The sequence below is a fragment of the Rhinolophus ferrumequinum genome, chromosome 12, assembly GCF_004115265.2.
Source record: "Rhinolophus ferrumequinum isolate MPI-CBG mRhiFer1 chromosome 12, mRhiFer1_v1.p, whole genome shotgun sequence".
Classification (NCBI taxonomy): Eukaryota; Metazoa; Chordata; class Mammalia; order Chiroptera; family Rhinolophidae; genus Rhinolophus; species Rhinolophus ferrumequinum.
The window spans coordinates 13,827,569-13,846,871 of NC_046295.1; the positions used below are offsets into that span (position 1 = coordinate 13,827,569).

Below are 19,303 nucleotides of genomic sequence, written 5' to 3' on the forward strand. Positions count from 1 at the left end.
GTGATCGATGCTGAGTACCTATAGTGTGCCAGACCCACTGCTGACCTCTTTTCACCTGCTGTCATTTTTTAAAATAATTAATTAATTTTCCAATGACAGTTGACATGCCATATTATCTTAGTTTCAGGGGTACAACATAGTGATTAGACATTTCTATAATTTACGAAATGAATACCCTGGTAAGTCTAATACCCATCTGACATCATACGTAGTTATTACAATATTACTGACTATAACAAAAGCTAATGTTCATTATGGACGTACCTTGTGCCTGGTGCTGTGTCAAATGCTTTATTTGGATAATGTCATTTAATTCTCACAACGAGAGAGATCATTTTATTATCTCCATTTTATAGAAGAGGAAACTAAAGTTTAGCAGTGTTGCAGAATAAGCTCAAGAGACTGCAGCTCTGAAAATGATAGACCTGGGAGTCAAACCCAGGTAGTCCGATTTCAGACTCTCTTACCTCACCACCAGTCTGAACAATACAGGGGCCATCAGACACAGAAGGCAGCAGTGGTTTGTTGAACTGGGCTGCCTGCCTGTGGTGCGGCTTGTAGACCAGCCCTCCTCCTCCCTAACGACTTTTCTGTCATTTCCTGCTGGAAATTCAGCTCTTCCGATGACCCCGTTTCCATCTGCCCATTCTCCCCCATAAATGACTGTTGGCCATGGAGCCCAGCATGTGCCAGGTCTGGTGTGTGAAGCTCCCCAGCTCAGGGAGTTCTTAAATGTTAGAATGTGTCAGTCAATCACCTACCTCCAAAGGTGAGGGGAGGACCCTCAGGGTCAGCATTTTAAACAAGCCGCCAGGCAATCTTGGTTTTCCTGTCATTTCTGAGGCAGGTCCAGGGGGAGCTTGATAGTCAGTCGCCAACGCGTGGTTCAGAGTGAGGAGGGGTTGTGTTTTTTTCTTCAGCAGCCACTCACCTCTAGCACAGTCCCCAGAGCTCAAAAGGTGAGAAATGAAAAAGTGCAAATGGAAGGCAGTGCTGGTGGAAGAGTGAAGAACTCAAGAAAAGCAAGTCAGATCCTCTTCATGGGTTTGGTGTAAGAAGCAAGGGCTCAACACGAGCACAAGAAAGAGCAAAACCAAAGCCAGATTAGGGCAGAGTCAGGAAAGAAGGCAGAGGGGTGGGCTGACCCCTCTCCTGAGTGGCGGTTCATGTGTGAAGCCTGCTTTGATGGACCTGCAGAGGTGGCCAGATGGGTGGGTGGGCCCTCATTATAGAAGGGCTAGAAGGTAGGGGCGAGGCGTGAGAATAACATGATTCAGACTGTTTGGGTACAGCGGAAGGGTTACAGATTCCGAGATCTGGAACAAAGGAGAAACAAGAGTCTCTTCCTAGCAGTGAGGTCAGGAGAGGCTGCTTGGAGGTGGTGACAACTGCCCAGGATCTGAAGGCTGAAGGATGGTTGCAGGCAGGTGGGCCAAGGAAAAGAAAGGGCCGGGGCAGAGATTTAGTCACTGACAGGCAATGGGCATTGGGAATCCAGGGAGCTGTCTGATTGATGGAGCCAAACCTAAAGGCCCACAGACGAGTCTCAGTGGGTGTTGGCAAAGGGTAGACTATGAATGACGGTCTTTCTCCCTGATTTAATCACAGAGGAGAGAATTATTATCAATTTTTATAAAATTGGGTCCTGCATAAGACTTCATTTGGGAAAAAAAGCTATACTTTTTTTGTTGTTGTGTTTTGTTTTTAAGGCTTAAAAACCACCTATGGGATTAACAAAACTATATTTGGCTTGTGTTGAAGTTTTGAAAGAGATATCGGTGGTCAAGCTGGGGGCGGTTCTGAAGGGCAGTTGGGTGTCAGGTTTGCTTAAGCACGTAAGAGATTCACAGCTTCGTGGAAGGAACATGGCGCTGAGGCTGAGGTTTTGCTACCAGCTCCTGTCTGTCCCGTGGGCCTCACCTCATTTACCTGGGCATTTGCTGTGGCTGTTTCTGGTTTTGTATTTAGTACATTAAGAGGCTGAATTGAATAACATGACTTTCAAGGGTTCTTCCTGCTATAAAATGCTATCAGCCATGCTCTCACTCTAGGCTTCCCTCACATCCAGGATCATAGCTCGTGGAGAATGAGTTTTATGGTTTTGTACAAGATGACTGAGGGACACAGGTTAGGGGCCAAGATGCCTGATGCGTCGTCCTGGTGTAAAGGGGGACAGAGAGAATGGGGTAGGTACAGCAGAGGCAGAAGCTGATGGATGGGTACCAAATTACAGGAGTCGAGTTTGCACTAAATGAACTGATAGGATACATTTTCTTCTCATACTGGAGAAAAAACAATTCCCCAAACAGATTGACCTTCTTTCTCACCCATCATTTTTCCTTTGAGGTATATTTTTAAAACATATTCTTTAAAAAAGCACGTAGGTAGAGGCCTTTGCTGCACCGTGCAAAGATGTTTCAAAGCTCTACCACGAATTTTTCAACATTCTTTTAAAGCGAAGCATGCTTCTAAAGGAGATGACTTTTCAATAAATACTGGAAAATGAAACTGTGTGAGCTGTTTAGATTGGCCTAGGGCAGCACATGTCAGTGGCTGCTGTTGATCTTTGCATGAAGTATCTCTGTTTTCTGAGGTTTCTTTTGTCGAGTCTGCCTCATCATGATTCCTGGAGCACGGCCCTCTCAGCAGGAGAAGGAACCGTTTATCTGTGCAGTATTTGATTAGCAGTAAGTTAGATACACAGTTCAACCACAAAATTTATGAGTTCCTCTTTGTGCTGGGCCCTGGGGTAGGTATTAGTGCTGCAGTGAAATCCAGGGTGTGATCCCGCCCTCCCAGACTGAAACAGGGGCCAGACATGAGAGCGCAGAAATGCGGCAGGGTGAGTGGTCACGGTGTGAGTGTGACGAGGTGCATGTGAGATGTAAACATCACCAGAAGGGATGATTAGCCAACCTCTCCTCCTTCCTCCCTTCTTCCTCTACCTCTCTCCTCTCCGCCCCCCACTTTTTTTAACCTGAATTTTAAAGTTCGACCAGAGAGGAGTTTGAGGAAATGAGACTGGGCAAGGGAGAGGCCTTATCTGAGTGGAAGTGTTTAGATTCCCCGTGGAGGACACTGGCCCTGGCCAGTCAAACCTAATGCTCAGAATGTTTAGGAACACCTCACAGAGGAGGGGGCGCTCTGTTCTGAGCATTGTCTCTGTGTGCCCCCCACCGGGCAGTACCTGGGCCGTCTCACTTGTCTGAGAAAACTCTCTAGAAGACTACGCATGCCTGGTAGATAGGCATAGCCCTTCTGCAGATTGTAAGGCAGTCATGTCTTGAACTGATGTCATAATGAAGCTCTTCTGAAAAACGTCTAACTTTGCGCAGGCCAGCCAGTCTGCACTGGGGTCTCTACGAGGGCCTCCAATAAACAAACCATACCACTCTTCTCTACGTGATTTCTGAGGAAATTGATTGAAACAACAACAGAAACACATAAGCCTTATTGCTTATAGAAGCTAAGCTGGAGGACGTAGCTCTAGGTCTGTTAGCCAAATGAGGTTGCTAAATATGAACCCTAGATTTACCCACCTTTTCCCAAGCAGTGCTGGAGGGAGCAGGCTTCCTCCCTTCAAAAAGTTGGGGAAGCAGCAGATAGCACACTCCCTGAGAGCAGGCACCTCCCAGGAGGTAAGACTGAGCAACCTAAGCATGCCCAATTGGTTCTTCTCAAATTTACCAATTAAATGAGTTAGTCCCTGCACGTCCCCTGGACAGCATTAGTCAAAGAACAGAGAAAGGCCAGTTGTATAACTTAGGAACAGTTCTTCCTCATAAAAACCAGGAGTGAGGAAACGGAGGTCTGCTCTAAAATTTTCCAAGATTTTATACATTTTCAGGGTCAGGTGCTCACGTTTTATGGGGAAGAAGTTAAAGAACAGACCAGGTTATGTTTGGAATCTCTATTGATCATGGATCCAGATCATGAGCAATAATCTGATAATATGAGAAATCTGGATTAATCAATATAGCTCTTGATATTTGCCCATATTTACTTATATTATCTCACTTTACCCCCAAACACACTGTGATGTTGGTGGTAGTACCCTCATTTAACCACAGCAGAAACTGAAGTGCAAGGAGATAGGTTTAGCCCAGAAGGGTAATGAGTTAAGGGGTAGAGGCTGGACTGAAGCTCGTGTCTTTCTGACTCTAAAGGTGGGGCTCGCTCCAGTCCTCCAGGTGGCTCATCATTTGCAATCACTGTTTGATTCTATTTTGGTTCAGACTTCTCTTTTAGTTAGTGTGGACATGTTCAGGCGTGTAGAGAGGATAGCATCATTAATTATTTGTCTTAATTTTATCTCCATGTTATCCTCTTTGTCCATCTGTTTTCACCTCCGCAAATTGAAAGGCTCCCGGGTAGATGGTTTGTCTTTTCTCTCTTGAGATTTTCTGGGAATGCAGCCTTGATCCATCAGCCAGATAACTAATCAGAAAATTATTCCTGTTATCAGAACACAGAGATCATAGCTGAGTCAGAACCTAATGCACTGTATTAAATATGAAGTATTTTAAAATTTAAAATAAAAAACTCTCATACTTTTTTCTAAAAAGTGTTCGAGGGGTAAATGGGAGGTTATTGGGGATGTAATTTGTCCTGGTATATCGAAATTCATGAAATAATATCGCCATAGATTTTATTACATGCAAAAGTACTGCAACTCCTTCACAATATTAAGCTTAGTGGGTTACCAATGTTTGGGAATATTGACTCATCAGATTGCTTAGATTAAGATTGTTTGCTTTTGCATGAGAATTAGAAGCCCATCCAAATGAAGCAAGAAAGAAGCATTTGATTTGTTTTCTTTCCTCCTATGCAGGACTCTATTGTCACCCCTTGCCCCTGTCCTATCTCTTGGTTATAAACACACACTTACATCAAACTGAATTATTCCTCATTACTCATATCTTGGTGTTACGTCAAAAGTTGTAGTTCCCTTTCTCACTTGTCACCATGGCAATAACTCTGTGATGGTTTTCCCTTTATGAAGTGCTTTCACAGGCAATGTCTGTTTTAATGTTCACAATAACCTTGAGAAGTAAATACGATTATCTTAAAAAAAATCAAAACGGAGGTTCATAAAGGGTTTCTTATCCAAAGACAAGACAGTTAGTCATTGCTAGGATCTGGATCCAGGTCATCTGACTCTAGACCACAAAGGTTCAAGAAATAGAGGTCTTTGGGCGCGGCTACACACACAGGGCTAGGGCTATGCTTCTCCCATTCCCTCTCCACTCCCTTACGTATGCTCTGGAAGTTCCCCTGTTTTTGTGAACTACCCAGCTGTCTAAAGAGGCAGTTTGAATCGGGGTTAAGAGTTTTGGAATCAGCTTGGCTACTTATTGGTTCTGTGACCTAGGATAAAGTTTTAATCTTGCTGTGTCTCAAGTTTCCCTAAGTGTAAAATGGGGAAAATAATAATACCTAATTCATAGGGTTGTTGTGAAAATTAAAAAAAACACAACAAAATAAATGCGAGTTATTGTTACTGTTATGTAATCATTAAGTCGAACAGAATTTTCAACAGTCTGAGAGGTTCTAGGTGGCTGTTTGGTCTCTTAATAATCTGACTATTAAAACTTGCATCATAATGTGATTGTGATGATGACGAGGATGATAGCAGCAGCCAGACTGTGCAGTGCCTGCGATGTTCTGAACACTTTACATATACCCTGTAGAATTTTCACAGCAACCCTGCAGACTGCGCTCTTAGCTACTTGGCTGTATTGCCTCTAAATCTTGCCAGCACTTGGTGTCAATTTTACCCATCCCCCCAAGCTTAAAGCAGTACCCTTTTGAAAAGTAGAATGCTATTTTCTAATTTCCAGTCTTCTGGCCCATTTTGTGCTCTCTACCCCTACCCCCTTCAATGATCTCTTGCAGTGGTTCCAGATGTGATGCATAAATTCCCATAATGCCAGGGATAAAAATTTTCCAGACCCTGAGACTCAAATTCACATAGGGTGGCTAAGATTAAATAAGTCTGTTGACAGTTGCAGGAACCAACTTCCTTGAATTTGAACATTTTTCCTTTAAAGCAAGACTTTTCCAAGAAAGAACTGGCATACCCTGTCTCAAAGGGAAAGAAGGAAATGGGAATTGACAGTGACCTTTATCCCTGTATCCAGTGGAGGTTCTGAGTGACATCACATTAGCTGGTATACACCTGTCTTTAAAAAGCAAAAATACTTTTACCTGCCTTAATTTTTTCTGTTTTATTGTAGCTGTTATATTAGTTCTATGTGGAGTTCCTTCCTCATCCTCCATGCTCCTACCCTCACTTGCCTTAGTATTGTGTTCTCAAATCATATGTCTTTTTTTTAAAACCACAAAAGTATTTTCTAGCTAGTCCTAAGATCTGGAAATAATAGAGCAAGTGGTCACTTATTTGGAGTTCTTTTTCTTCTTTAAAAAATTATTAAAATAATTAGTATGTCTTTCATAAATTATAAGTGGGTCAACAGCTTTTATCTTATAATAATTTTGTCTTCACTATTTTAAAAACTGCTAAGAGAGGAATCAACCATCTCTAAGGTTGAACCAACGATTTGTCATCTTCCTCATTACTGGGAATCCAAGCCTGTCTCTAGTGACTTCAGGGAGGTCTTTATTTAAGAGAACTTTATGTTCTTTAAGAAAACATTTATTTTTTTAAGTCTGTGTTTTCTTCAGTAGAACGTGAGTATGTAGTGAATTAAATAACACCAAATAAATCCCATCCTTTTCTGTCACTCTGCTTTTTCTCACCAGTGAGTGTCCTCTTCTAAATGGCAATGTTTCTGAGTCTGTGAAATGGGGAATCGTTATGGGTCTCTGCTGTAAACTCCTGTGCATTGAGCAATCATTCCTGTTCCCGCCGCTGCAGTGCCTAAGGTTACATGTGATGGCTTCATCTTTGGACTATTTACTCCTATTTTTAATGCTGGAATATCCGCCTAAAAAGTATGCAGATGGAAAAGTGAGAACGCAACTTGAATGAACATTGAAGAGCTAGAAAATGATGGGGAGTGAGAGTCACGTGACAAGCTCCTGTGGGCTGTACCGACTTCCTCTGTGTGCAGAAATAACACGGGCATTTTAAAACTCTGCAATCATATATGTCTTTAAAGACAAAAATGAGGACGCAGTGTTTCTCCCGACTAATCTAAAATGCTAAGCGGCAACAATATGGTGGCTCAGAGTTGAGGAGGTAGATTAGGGGGGAAAAAGAAACGCTACTTCTCAGTCAGGGTCACTCCGATTTGGGGATTGTCTTGTGAGCAGAGATAACAGCTGATGAGTAGGCAAGAATAAAGCGGTACATAAAGGTTGATAAATCACGTCGTGAAGTATATCCTTTATTGGAGTCTGAAAGGTCAGATGATGTTCGTTTCACCTACGCACGTGCGCACACACACACACACACACACACACACACCTTTAAAATAAAAACCTAATCTACTTTTATTCAACATTTAGGATGTGAGAGGAGGGTTCCATGGACTATTCCAGCCATAAAGAGAAAAATATAGCAGGAAGATGGAAATCAGGCTAGTCGTTCTTCAATTCTGAACAGCTGGAATTTTAGATAAAATTTTGAGAGAGAAGTTGGACAGATGTCTAGAACTTTCAGATGGGGATGCTTCAGAGCATCCCAGCAGCTGGTAATATCTGACCTCAGTGAGTCGGCAGTGAGTTTACAGGTTGAGATAGAGTCCCCAAAGAACTAAACCCTGGAGGTCCCATTTGGTTTCACTTTGATGCAGAGGGTTCTTCGTTCACACCATTTATTCACTCATTCAGCAAGCATTCTGTGAAGTTGGCCCTGTGCCAGGAACCATCCCAGTTCCTGGGGCCCCAGCATTGATGGTGACAGACCTTCCTCATGTGGGGTACTTCTGGGGCATTTCTCTTATGGCCTTTCTGTAATGCATTGTTCTGACAGCTGGACCTGTCAGGAGGAGTCCTCCATCCCAAAGATGAGATATTGAACTTATTCCCCTCCAATTAATATCAGCTTTAGTCCCTCTCCTTTCTGTCCGACCCACCCTTCTGTACCAACAAGGTCTCTTTAGAGGTGGTCACAGTTAGAGAAGGTGGACATCTCAGGAGTGAATGGGAGATTTATTTCCTTCTTTTCCTTGGCAAGAACTCTTCGATTTTTTTAAGTAGGCAGAAGACATCAATAGGAAAAGAAAAATAAGAACTTTCCTTGCCAGCATTGCTTAGCTACCTTGTCAACATTCCCTTGCAGCGCCGCAGAATTCTCTCTGCATATTTTTATAGTGCACACCGTATTATGTTGTTATAATTGATCTACTAAGCAGAAACTATAGAGCACACATGGAGCGCCTGTCAATTTCATGACATTTATTTGGATTTCCATTTTTCTCTTTCCACAGGACCTCACTTTTTATCATCCTGACTTGAGTAAAACTGGAAAGGAATCACATCACTATTTATATTGGTACAATTAACTTTGTAGCTTAAAAAGCAAAAGCCATTAAACTAACCTCAAAACTAGACAGCAAATCGTGGACTTTTCAAAGTCAGGGACCAAGTTTTCAGTAGCTCTGCATCCTTGGTGCCTAGCCCCGTGTCAGACACATAAAAGGCCTTTAGTAAATGCTTATTGGCTAAATGAGCAATTGGTTTCAAATTATTTATTGAGGACCAGCATTGAGGTAGGTGCTATTCATAACATAGAATTTGCCTATAGTTTCTACCCAGGGGATAGAACTTATGACTTGTTCCTTTTGTGCTGGAGACTGGATGAGGACAGAGAAGAATGACTGTTGTTGCTAATGTTACATTTTATTTAGCTAAAGAAGGTTTTTCTGCCTGTGGCCTCAGCAGCAGTGTAAGCAGCCACATTCCATCTGGCATTTATGAAAAGGTATTCTCTGGGAACCTCCTAAGTTCTGGGTGCTGTGCTATCCAAATCAATCCAGATCAAAAGACCCGGTCATTGTCACCATCTGTCAAGGCCATTGTATTCAAAACAGTGAGTCTGTCATCATTCTCTTTCTCAAACACATGCACACTCAACTGAAGAATATGTTTATGATGCCAACTATCTGACAAAAGAACAAATGCAAATTTATTTAATCATCCCTTTACCCAGCCAGTCAGGCAGCCCTCCAACCCAGTGATCCTGAAAGCACATACTTCTCCCGAGATTTTATTAAAATGCAGACTTAGATTTACTAGGTCTGGGAGGAGGCCTAAGAGTCTGCATTTCTAATAAGATTTCTTAGTCAGATCAGGCTTTGATACTTAAAGTGTCATCCAGGGACTGGTGGATGTGGCACCACCAGGGAGCTTGTTAGAAATGCAGACTCTTAGGTGCCACCCCAAACCTACTGGATCAGAACCTGGATTTTATCAAGATCCTACATTGTGAATGTAGTCAATAGTAACGTGTCAGATGGGTACTGAACTTAAAGGAGTGATCACTTCATAAGTTATATAAATGTCTGATCACTATGTTGTACACCTGAAACTAATACAATATTATATGTCAACTGTAATTGAAAAATAAAAAATAAAACACCAAGATCCCCATATTAACATCTGAGACGCACTGCTCTAACCGTTTAAGAAGCCTACAGTATAAATTATGGGCAGGGGTCCCAATGGGGCTCTGGATTGGAAAGTAATGCCAGGTAGATTTCCTATTCCCTTTTTCATCAAAACTCTTTTGGGTACCTGCCCCAGGACGGCGTCTGACACACTGATAAAGGCACAAACAGATGCCTCTGTTTAGTCATTCAGCAGTATGATGAATTTGTTATTATCCATCCTGGATTGGCATTGGCCCACTAGCCATCCCATCCCCTTTCCAGGAAACTTCATTCTAGACAAAGAATTTGCCACGCTCATGTCTGAACGTATCAGAATGAGAAAACCTGTGGAACAAGCACTAGGAGATCACAGTTTCTATTTCCTTATCTGTAAAATGGAGATAATAATACATACCACCTGTTCTAGCTTCCTATATAGTCTTGTGCGGAGCTTGGAAATCTACATGTGAAGGAGATTTGAAAACATAAAGATGTTCATGAGATTTTAAAACAGCTTTAGTGAGAAGAAAAAAAATCATAGACATTTCAGGGCCAGAGAGGTCGGGCTTCAAAATTTGGCCTTCCCATGTACTAATTTTGTGATTTCTGCCAAATTATTTCATCTAGGTGAGCCTCAACTTCTTCTTATGTAAAATGGTCATGAAAACATCCACCCCGCACGGTTGTAGGTAGGATTAAAATGTTAATAATATATGTAAAGAATCAGGTACATAGCAGAGTTTAATAAATGGTAGTCAAGAGCCGTGCATTATGGGTCTTGGTTGAGAAATAATCTTCCAAAGATGACTTTTCCCTCAGGTAAAGGCTGTTGTGTTGGAGCAAAAAGAGAATGACTTGGAAGCTGGTTAAAGTTTTGGATGAAACTCCATCCAGCTCAAGAGACTGATATCTTGAAGTTGATTATCTAAGTATATCCAGAAGAAATATCCCCAAACCTCAATTAAGGTTTTACTATTTATTTAAATATTTGTGAGTACCGGCCGCTGCGGGGCTTTGCGGTGAGGAGGGTTTGCTCTGATTGTTTTGTCTCATTCAAGTGCCTGAGCATACAAAAAGAGACCCATGTGGAAAAGCAGGTCTTGTGACACTCTCTGCCTGAGACTGAAATCACACTATACTCCTGGGTAGTTCAGGATATCACCAGGAAGAATATCACCACACAACCACTGTTACTCTAGAAAAAGAAAGGGCAATGTTTTGTTTGTCTCCTTTTGTTTGTCTCATTCGAGTGCCCAAAGGACTCGCTGAGAGCCTGGCTGTGGTGTAGAGGGAGGTTTTCACGTTAGTATCCACGCAAGCAGACACTTCAGGCCACGGGCAAACAGCACAATTAGTGATATCGAGGGTCATCCATGGCAACGAGAGGATTGCTCTGAGGACACTGGGAATTGGTGGTACCCCATTGTCAGAATAACAGAACGAGGAGTCTTATTTACTGGAGACCTGAGGGCGGGCTGTTGGGTTATTGCTGCTTTACTGTCAGTAATTCAGCATTTGTGATACAGAGAGACTATTGTCTCTTTCACAAGAAAAAGATAAAAACAAAAAGGAGTACTCACCATCCTCTATCTTCCCAATCTGTTAACTAATATTTTTATTTTTGAAATGCCCTTTTAAGGCTCTTAGTTTTCGTAAGCCTCTTTTCAGGCAGGCTAAGCCTTTGGGGAGATACAGTTTGGAAGGAGAGATAGCCCCCTTTTTTTTTTTTCTTTTCTAGAGTGATAGCCGTTATGTGGTGATATCCTTCCTGGTGATACCAAAGTAACCAGGAGTGTGATTTCAGTCTTAGGGCGAGAATGTCACGTGACCTGCTTTTCCACATGGGTCTCTTTGTCGGGGGGGTGGTGTGTATGCTCAATGCCATATGAGGAGGACAAACAAAGCAAAACAAAAAAACACACCCCCTCATCATAGGGAATTTCAGTGAAAACCTAATTAAGAGGGTGAGACTAAGAGGGAAGAAATGAGCACACAGAGGCTGTAGGGAGTAGCCAGAGAAGGCATTTAGCGGAATGGCCAGCGGTTCTGAGCAAAGAGTAGAGTCTGTGAGAGGGAATTAGAGTCTCCAGTGTGGGTTTTTGTTTGTTTGTTTTCTTCTTTGGTTTTGTTTTATTTGGCCTGAATAACTAAAGTTCGAATACATCGTCAAGCCATGTTTGAGTGTGGAATGACAGCAGAAGCTCTTCTAGGTGGGGAAAGATTTAACTTGTTGAACTCTTAAGTCCAGCTCCCATACGGGGTCCTTCTGAATCTGGCCGCAGCTCTTGGCTCACTTTGGTAGGGATTGACCCAGGAGTGCATCAGTTTATCTCCTCTCGTTTCTAGGACACAGGACACAGCCTTTACCTCCAGCCAATCTATACTTGTGATCTTTGGGGAGTTTGTAGAGGAAACCACTGGGTAAAAGGGCTTCATCATCCAGCAGGAACAACGGCTTGAAGGGCATCACGTTTTGGAGTATAAGGCCACGTGCAAAGAACTGGGTTTTTTGACAAGACAAGAAACTGGGTTTCAATACTAACCATACACCCTACTAACTATGGGACCTTGTTAGCCAAGTAATTTTATCTTTTGGAGACTCAGGGATAATGATACCTGCTACAAATCTACTATACCAACTATAATTCTATAAACCTAACCAGAATTGTGTAAGGGTCAAATGAAATAGTGGAGAAGAGAGCATTGAAGACATCAGAGCTATACTGTCCAATATGATAGCTACTAGCCACCAGTAGCTATTTGAATTTAAATCACTTAAAATTAAATAAAAGGAAAAATTCAGTTCCTCATTCACACGAGCCATGTTTCAAGTGCTTAAGAGCCACATGTGGCTTATGGGTACCATATTGGACAGCAAAGCTATGGGAAATTTGCATTATCGCAGAGAGTCTTACTGGACAGCTCTGCCTGGAAGTGCCGTGTAGGGTATGGTATTAAGGACGTGAAGGATGAGCCGTTGCAGGGATGATAGCTGCTGTCCTAGTTAAGGATTCTTGGGAAAAAACAGAACCCACACAAATTAGCTGAAGTAAAACAAGGAATTAATTTGATTAATTCAGGAAAAACATATGGTCCAAGAGCTGGAATCACAGCTAGGCTTTAAAAGGAATTTGAACCCGTTTCTAGAAGTAAGGAAGCCACTGTCTCCTTCTCACTGTCTCTCTCTCTTTCTTCTTCTCCCTGTGGCCACTGGTGCTCTTACCTCTCTATGTTCGTGACCTCTCCCATCTCCTCTTCCTGCTTCTTCTCTCTTCCTCCTTCTCTCCTCCCCTTATCCCCCATCCCCCCGCAGACCAGCTTTCTCAACTTCACTGTATATGGTCCAAATAGGGCTCAATGAGACCCAGTTCTCGTATCTTCTCAGGGATAATTCCTAACAAAGGCTGGGTCCTGATTCCAAATTCCCAGGACTCTTTTTTTTTTTTTTTTTTTAAAGATTTTATTAGGTAAGGGAAACAGGACTTTATTGGGGAACAGTGTGTACTTCCCCACACACTTTTTTCCAGTCAAGTTGTTTCCTTTCAGTCTTAGTTGTGGAGGGCACAGCTCAGCTCCAGGTCCAGGTCCAGTTGCTGTTACTAGTTGCAGGGGGCACAGCCCACCATCCCTTGCGGGAGTCGAACCCGCAACCTTGTGGTTGAGAGGACGTGCTCCAACCGACTGAGCCATCCGGGAGCTCAGCGGCAGCTCAGCTCAAGGTGCCGTATTCAATCTTAGTTACAGGGGGCGCTGCCCACCATCCCTTGCGGGACTCAAGGAGTTGAACTGGCAACCTTGTGGTTGAGAGGACGTGCTCCAACCGACTGAGCCATCCGGGAGCTCAGCGGCAGCTCAGCTCAAGGTGCCGTATTCAATCTTAGTTACAGGGGGCGCTGCCCACCATCCCTTGCGGGACTCAAGGAGTTGAACTGGCAACCTTGTGGTTGAGAGCCCGCTGGCCCATGTGGGAATCGAACCAGCAGCCTTAGGAGTTAGGAGCACGGAGCTCTAACTGCCTGAGCCACTGGGCCGGCCCCCCCAGGACTCTTATTAGCTAGCTTGGTGTGATCATCACCCTTGCTCCCATCAGCTTTATCCAGTAGGACGGGGCAGTAGCCCCATTCTTACTCAATGGGGCAATGGTGGCGGGAGGAGGGGCAGATGCTCTCAGGAGGGGTGCATGTGGGATGAGGATGGGTCATTGACTACTGTTCTCATCCTGCACGCCTTGGAGAGGTCCACCGAGCCTGTGGTCACGCAGGGAAGAGTCACCAGAGGTTTGACCAAGGCCATGAAGAAAAGAAGTGGGATACCTTTTCTTACTTGGTCATTTGTGTGGTCTGAATTGCCCGTACAGATTCCCAGGGGTTTGGCTTGACCTCTGCATCCACATACCTGGATGGAAGTAGGCACAGCCAAAGGCAAGGTGGAAATTGGTCTAAACCTTTGTCATTTCTTAAATGCAAACTGGGTACTGATGAGACCCTTTTCTCTCCTGCCTTCAGGAAGAAACATGAGGTTCCCCCGGAAATCACTCAAGAGGAAGATGGAAGGGGCTGTTTAAAATAGATTTAAAGCGACAGGCCACAAGACTGGGGCCAGAGGGCTGGCAGTGGAAAACTCTGTTGGGTTGCGATCTCTCACTGAAAAGTTCCAGGTGCCTTTTTGCTTCCTGCAAAACAAAGGAAGAAAAGAAGACCATGTCCATAGCCTTGAAGCAGGTGTTCAACAAGGATAAGACCTTCCGGCCCAAGAGGAAATTTGAACCTGGCACACAGAGGTTTGAGCTCCACAAACGAGCTCAGGCGTCCCTCAACTCGGGCGTGGACCTGAAGGCTGCCGTGCAGCTGCCCAGCGGGGAGGACCAGAACGACTGGGTGGCCGTGCACGTGGTGGACTTCTTCAATCGGATCAACCTCATCTATGGCACCATCTGTGAGTTCTGCACCGAGCGGACCTGCCCTGTGATGTCAGGGGGCCCCAAGTATGAGTATCGGTGGCAGGATGACCTCAAGTACAAGAAGCCGACTGCACTGCCAGCTCCCCAATACATGAACCTCCTTATGGATTGGATCGAGGTTCAGATCAACAATGAGGACATATTTCCGACATGCGTGGGTAAGTCCATGACCAGTTTCCTGGTTACTTTGTCACGTGCCACCCATGCTCAGGGAGTTTGCAGAGGCTTCTTTCGGGACTGCCTTGGAATGCCGAACGGCACCCATTATCAATGTTTCCCCAATTCCATCATCGCTCACAAACCTGCAGTTTCTTTTTCCATATGTAGGAAGTCAGTGAAATTTTGAAACCTATCATTTGTTGACCGCTTACAATAATTTCATGGACCTCAGCCATGAAATGACACATCCCACATGCTGGGAACGTTGACTTGGTGAAATGTTAGATTTGATCTTGCTGGCATTCTTAGGACTAGACTCCAAAGCCACCCAGGTGTTCTGGTAAGGTTCTCATTATTTGCCTAATTAACTAGTTAAACACACATTCACTCTGGCACGGTTATTGGTATTCATCTCTCAGGTTAAGAAATCCCAATGTGAGACTCCATGGATTTGTTTGGGGTTCGCATTCTGGGAAAATAGAAATCCTGCCCTTCTGTTCTTCCCTCTCCTGATCGTAGGTTCTTAATTCCAGGCTGTACTGTTAACTTGCACCCGTGTGTAGCTGTGAGACCCACCAGGACACTTGAAATGCAAATGCTTTTGTTTTCCTTATGTTCTAAGTCATAAAACTATTCAAGGGGAAGGAGCAAACCATTTCTATCTCTTGTATTTCTTTATGCTGGTGATCATTGGACGGTCCATGCACTGACAGACTGAATTTAAAATTCAGTTTTCTTAGGCTCTAGGTGCAATGGGAAAGCAATCTCCTTACGTCTCCTGTTGTATCTCCAGCCCTGGAACCCTGTTAGGCACTCAGGAAATATTTGTGGAATGACTGAAAAAATACTTGTGCCGTTGGAAAGTATTATTAAAAAGCTCTGAGATGGTCGGGGTCTAAAAAAAGTATTTGAAACACATTGTGGAAATCACCTCTTGTTGGGATGTGTGTGTCCCCAAGTGGCATATGGAAAGTTGAGGTGGGGGCGTATGGAAGTAATTAAGTTAATACCAGAAAAAAAAAGTGTATAAATTGATTAGGGCAGTATGTACATCTTGAACTATTCAGCACACAAACCAATTTGCTCAGAGTTCTGGTGCTGCCTTGACTTGTTCAGTTCCCTCATGCTCTTTCTCTCTGCTGTCCTTTGCTAAGGAACGAGGTGGGGGTAATACTTGACTCACCAGCGTAGGAGGAAGAAGACAGGTTTCAACTCACCCCCCACCGCTGCCCCCAGCCACATCATAGACACCTCCAAGGGGTGGGAATTTCTTAGGTTCATGTTTTTTTGCACTTTCTTTGATTGTCAGAGGATTCTTTTTTCATTGGGAGGAATTTTTCTTTTCCAAAAGCATTACCAGCAACTGCCAATGCTTTGTGCAGAACATATGATGCCCTGTTTCCCCGAAAATAAGACCTAGCTGGACCATCAGCTCTAATGCATCTTTTGGAGCAAAAATTAATATAAGACCTGGTATTATATTATATTATGTTATATTATACGATATATCATATCATATCATATTATATTATATTAGACCGGATCTTATAGTAAAATAAGATCTGGTATTATATTATAGTATAGTATAGTATAGTATATTATATGGCATTGCATTACATTACATTACATTACATTATAAAGACCCGGTCTTACATTACAGTAAAATAAGATAAGGTCTTATATTAATTTTTGCTCCAAAAGACACATTAGAGCTGATGGTCTGGCTAGGTCTTATTTACGGGGAAACACGGTAGCAATAAAGATAAATAAATGTGGGCAGGGAGACACTTCTTTGTCCTTCCCCTCTGTTTCGGTGCTTCTTGATGCTTTGAGCTTTGGACGTTTCTGCTCTCTCTGGCAACCGTGGTTACCATGTAGAGTTTGTGACCAGAAATAACATCACAGAGCCATGGTGTGTTATTTGGGAATGAGGAAGCTTCTAGTGGTCACCTTGGAAAACAGGACATCATAAGTGGTTTTAGACTTTGCTTGGAGGTGATCAGTGGATGCCGCCATGTCCCCCAAAGTAATTGACTTTGCTATCATTTTCTAGACATTTCTTTCATCATTCAATGGATTTGAGGAACGTAGTTATCTAATCAGATACCTCTGTTTCAGCTCTTCCCAATCTATGTTCGATAATACACCAGTGTTCTCAGATTTTAATATGTGTACCATTATGTTTTTTTCCCTCATGGAAAAATAAGTTTGGGAAATGCTGAGTAAAATTGATTTCTTTACTGCATTTTAATATGCTAATGTTAATTATAAATCTCTAAAAAACGAATGATATTTTAGTATGTGATGTTTCCTAATTTGAACCTGCCACCTTTTTTTTTTTTTTAATGGACCACCATTAGAATCTTTTGGGAGATGTGAATCTATATATGTTAGAGTTGTCAAACTTTTGTTTGTATCACAATTACTTTGGCCTTCTGTTTAAAATGCAAATTGTTTGGTCCTCCCCCTTAACAACTAAATCAGAATCTCTCGGGTAAGACACAGAATTTCACTTTTAACAAGACCCATCACTCACTTCTTTGTCTATTGTAACCACTCAGAATGCGTTTCATTCCCCAGAATCAGTCTGTTTATTACCTCTCTGGTTGTATTCATGTTGTTCTTTCCTTCTGGAATCACCATTTTCTCTATGTAGTGAATTCTCATGCATCCTTTATATCATGTTCTCTTTCACTCATTAGAATATAAGCCCTTTAAAATTATGGGATATGTCTTATTCATTTGAATATCCCAGCACTAAGCCCAGTCTTTATGCCTTATAAGTTGTTCGTTGGATGGATGGATGGATGGAAGGAAGGATGAATAGATGGATGGATGGAAAAATGATCTTTATAAAGTCCCGGCATGGTGTGTATGGTGCTGGTGATCAAAGTGAAGTTAAAATATCTCTGAATCCCTTTATCACCATCCTGAGTGTTTTCTGTACCTGCCTCCACAGAGTTTAATTTTCTGTGTTTAACTTTTCCAAGGTGAAACGTTAGGGGTCAGTAAAAATCACCACCACCCACCACCACCCGGAGGGTCTCCATCAGCATCCTGCTCACCTCTGTTATTTGCCCTTGGACAACATTGTTGCTGTCTTTTGAAATAACTTATCATCAGGAGCCACTTTCTTTGTTAGAATTCATTTCTCCTCTGCCTCCCCCTAAATCCAGCCCACTTCTGTTCTTTTTGATCTTTGTGCTGCCATCAGTCATTATCGTGAAAATGATCAAGATAAAGTAAAGGAAGAATTCTCCATAAACAGCAGACCCTGGATAGACGAGAAATGGGGACTTCTGCTTAGCATTACGGCTTTGAATCATAGGCACATTTCTGTGTTCTTGCCTGGGAATTGGGAGGGGTTCAAACTGCACCTCCTCCCCACTGTGATCCAAGGAAATAGAACCGGAAAATACTGACAGATGTGAAGGCTTCACCCTTAGTTAGGTATTAAAGGATATAAACAGCTGTTGATCTCTACCATTGAAACACGGAGGACAGAAAAGCTTTCATCTGTTCCTAGATTCTAGTTTAACTGGTATACGCCTGCTATTTCAGAAGTTGAGCTTTCTCAGTTGGGAGAATACCAAACAGATGTGGCTCTCTTGTGAACTAGAGTCTCCTGCACTTTCCCTTGATCCTCTCCAGTTTCCTTTGTTAAAAAGCCAACAGATGTCCCTGTGAATGCTCCTAAGACAGCAGTAACTTCAGACGCAAGGACCCCTCCTCTTCAATTCTCTCTCTATATAACCTCTTTTAGAGATAACCTCAGAAAAATAGGAAGCCTAGGAAGTCACAGCCGTTTTTTCTATCGCCTGTCTAATAACAATAATTTTTGTGTTCTAGGCCTCAGCTTCCCTGTTTTTCTGTTATATAATAGGATTTAATATCTTAGATCTGACACTCAGGAAAAAAAATGAGTAGAAAACTTAAAGCTCCTCCAACTCATGTTTTTAAAAAGTCTTTGAACGGGAAGAATAAGAACATTAAAAAAAAAATAATTACATGATCTCACCTACCTCTATGGATTTAGGATAAAAGGGTGTCGGGGAAGGAAAGAGCAGGGAAAGGAAAGGAGAGAAGTGAGGGAGGGAACTCAAGATTTATTGAGCCTGCTAAGTGCCAAGCACTATTAATCTTTCTTAAGTCTTACAATAACTCAATGAATTAAATATTCCATTTTACCAGTGAGGAGGCTGGCATTTAAACAAGCTAAGGGGCTTTCCCAAGGTTAACAGCTAGTGAGTCATTTAGAAGTCAGGGATTTAGTTCGAGTGTCCAGCCAAAAATCTATGCCTTTGTCACCACTACCATTCATAGCATGTAGCATTATTTTGCAAATTTTCCTTCACGTGGCTAAAAGACTTCTCAAGCAATGGTTTTAGGAGGTTGTCTAGGGTAGAGAATATTTCAGAAAACCTGATTTTTGCTATAATTTGTATGTAAAGAAATGCTTTTTGTTTACTCCTGTTTAAATAATTACCTCTGGACTGCTTGACGAGTGTCCTGGTACTGTAACACAACTGTTCCCACGTTCCATTCCAAGATTGGGCAGTGGATAACTTAGCCTCCTAAAAATGCTCTGTGAGCCCACGACTACCTACTACTGCCATTCAGTCATTCATTC

The 19,303-nt window shown here is 42.6% G+C and overlaps 1 protein-coding gene across 3 annotated transcripts in view; it reads left to right on the forward strand.

Annotated features, from left to right (window-relative positions):
• Positions 1-19,303, forward strand: part of MOB3B (MOB kinase activator 3B) — a 183,864-nt gene that overhangs the window by 48,991 nt on the left and 115,570 nt on the right. For 2 of the 3 annotated variants that reach the window (XM_033123582.1, XM_033123583.1), the window contains exon 2: positions 14,060-14,672. In XM_033123582.1, the coding sequence (XP_032979473.1) occupies positions 14,255-14,672 (418 nt within the window). In that variant the 5' untranslated portion in view covers positions 14,060-14,254. Of the gene's footprint in view, positions 1-2,822; positions 2,843-14,059; positions 14,673-19,303 lie in introns of those variants that run through there. The other variant, XM_033123585.1, reaches the window with a different exon arrangement.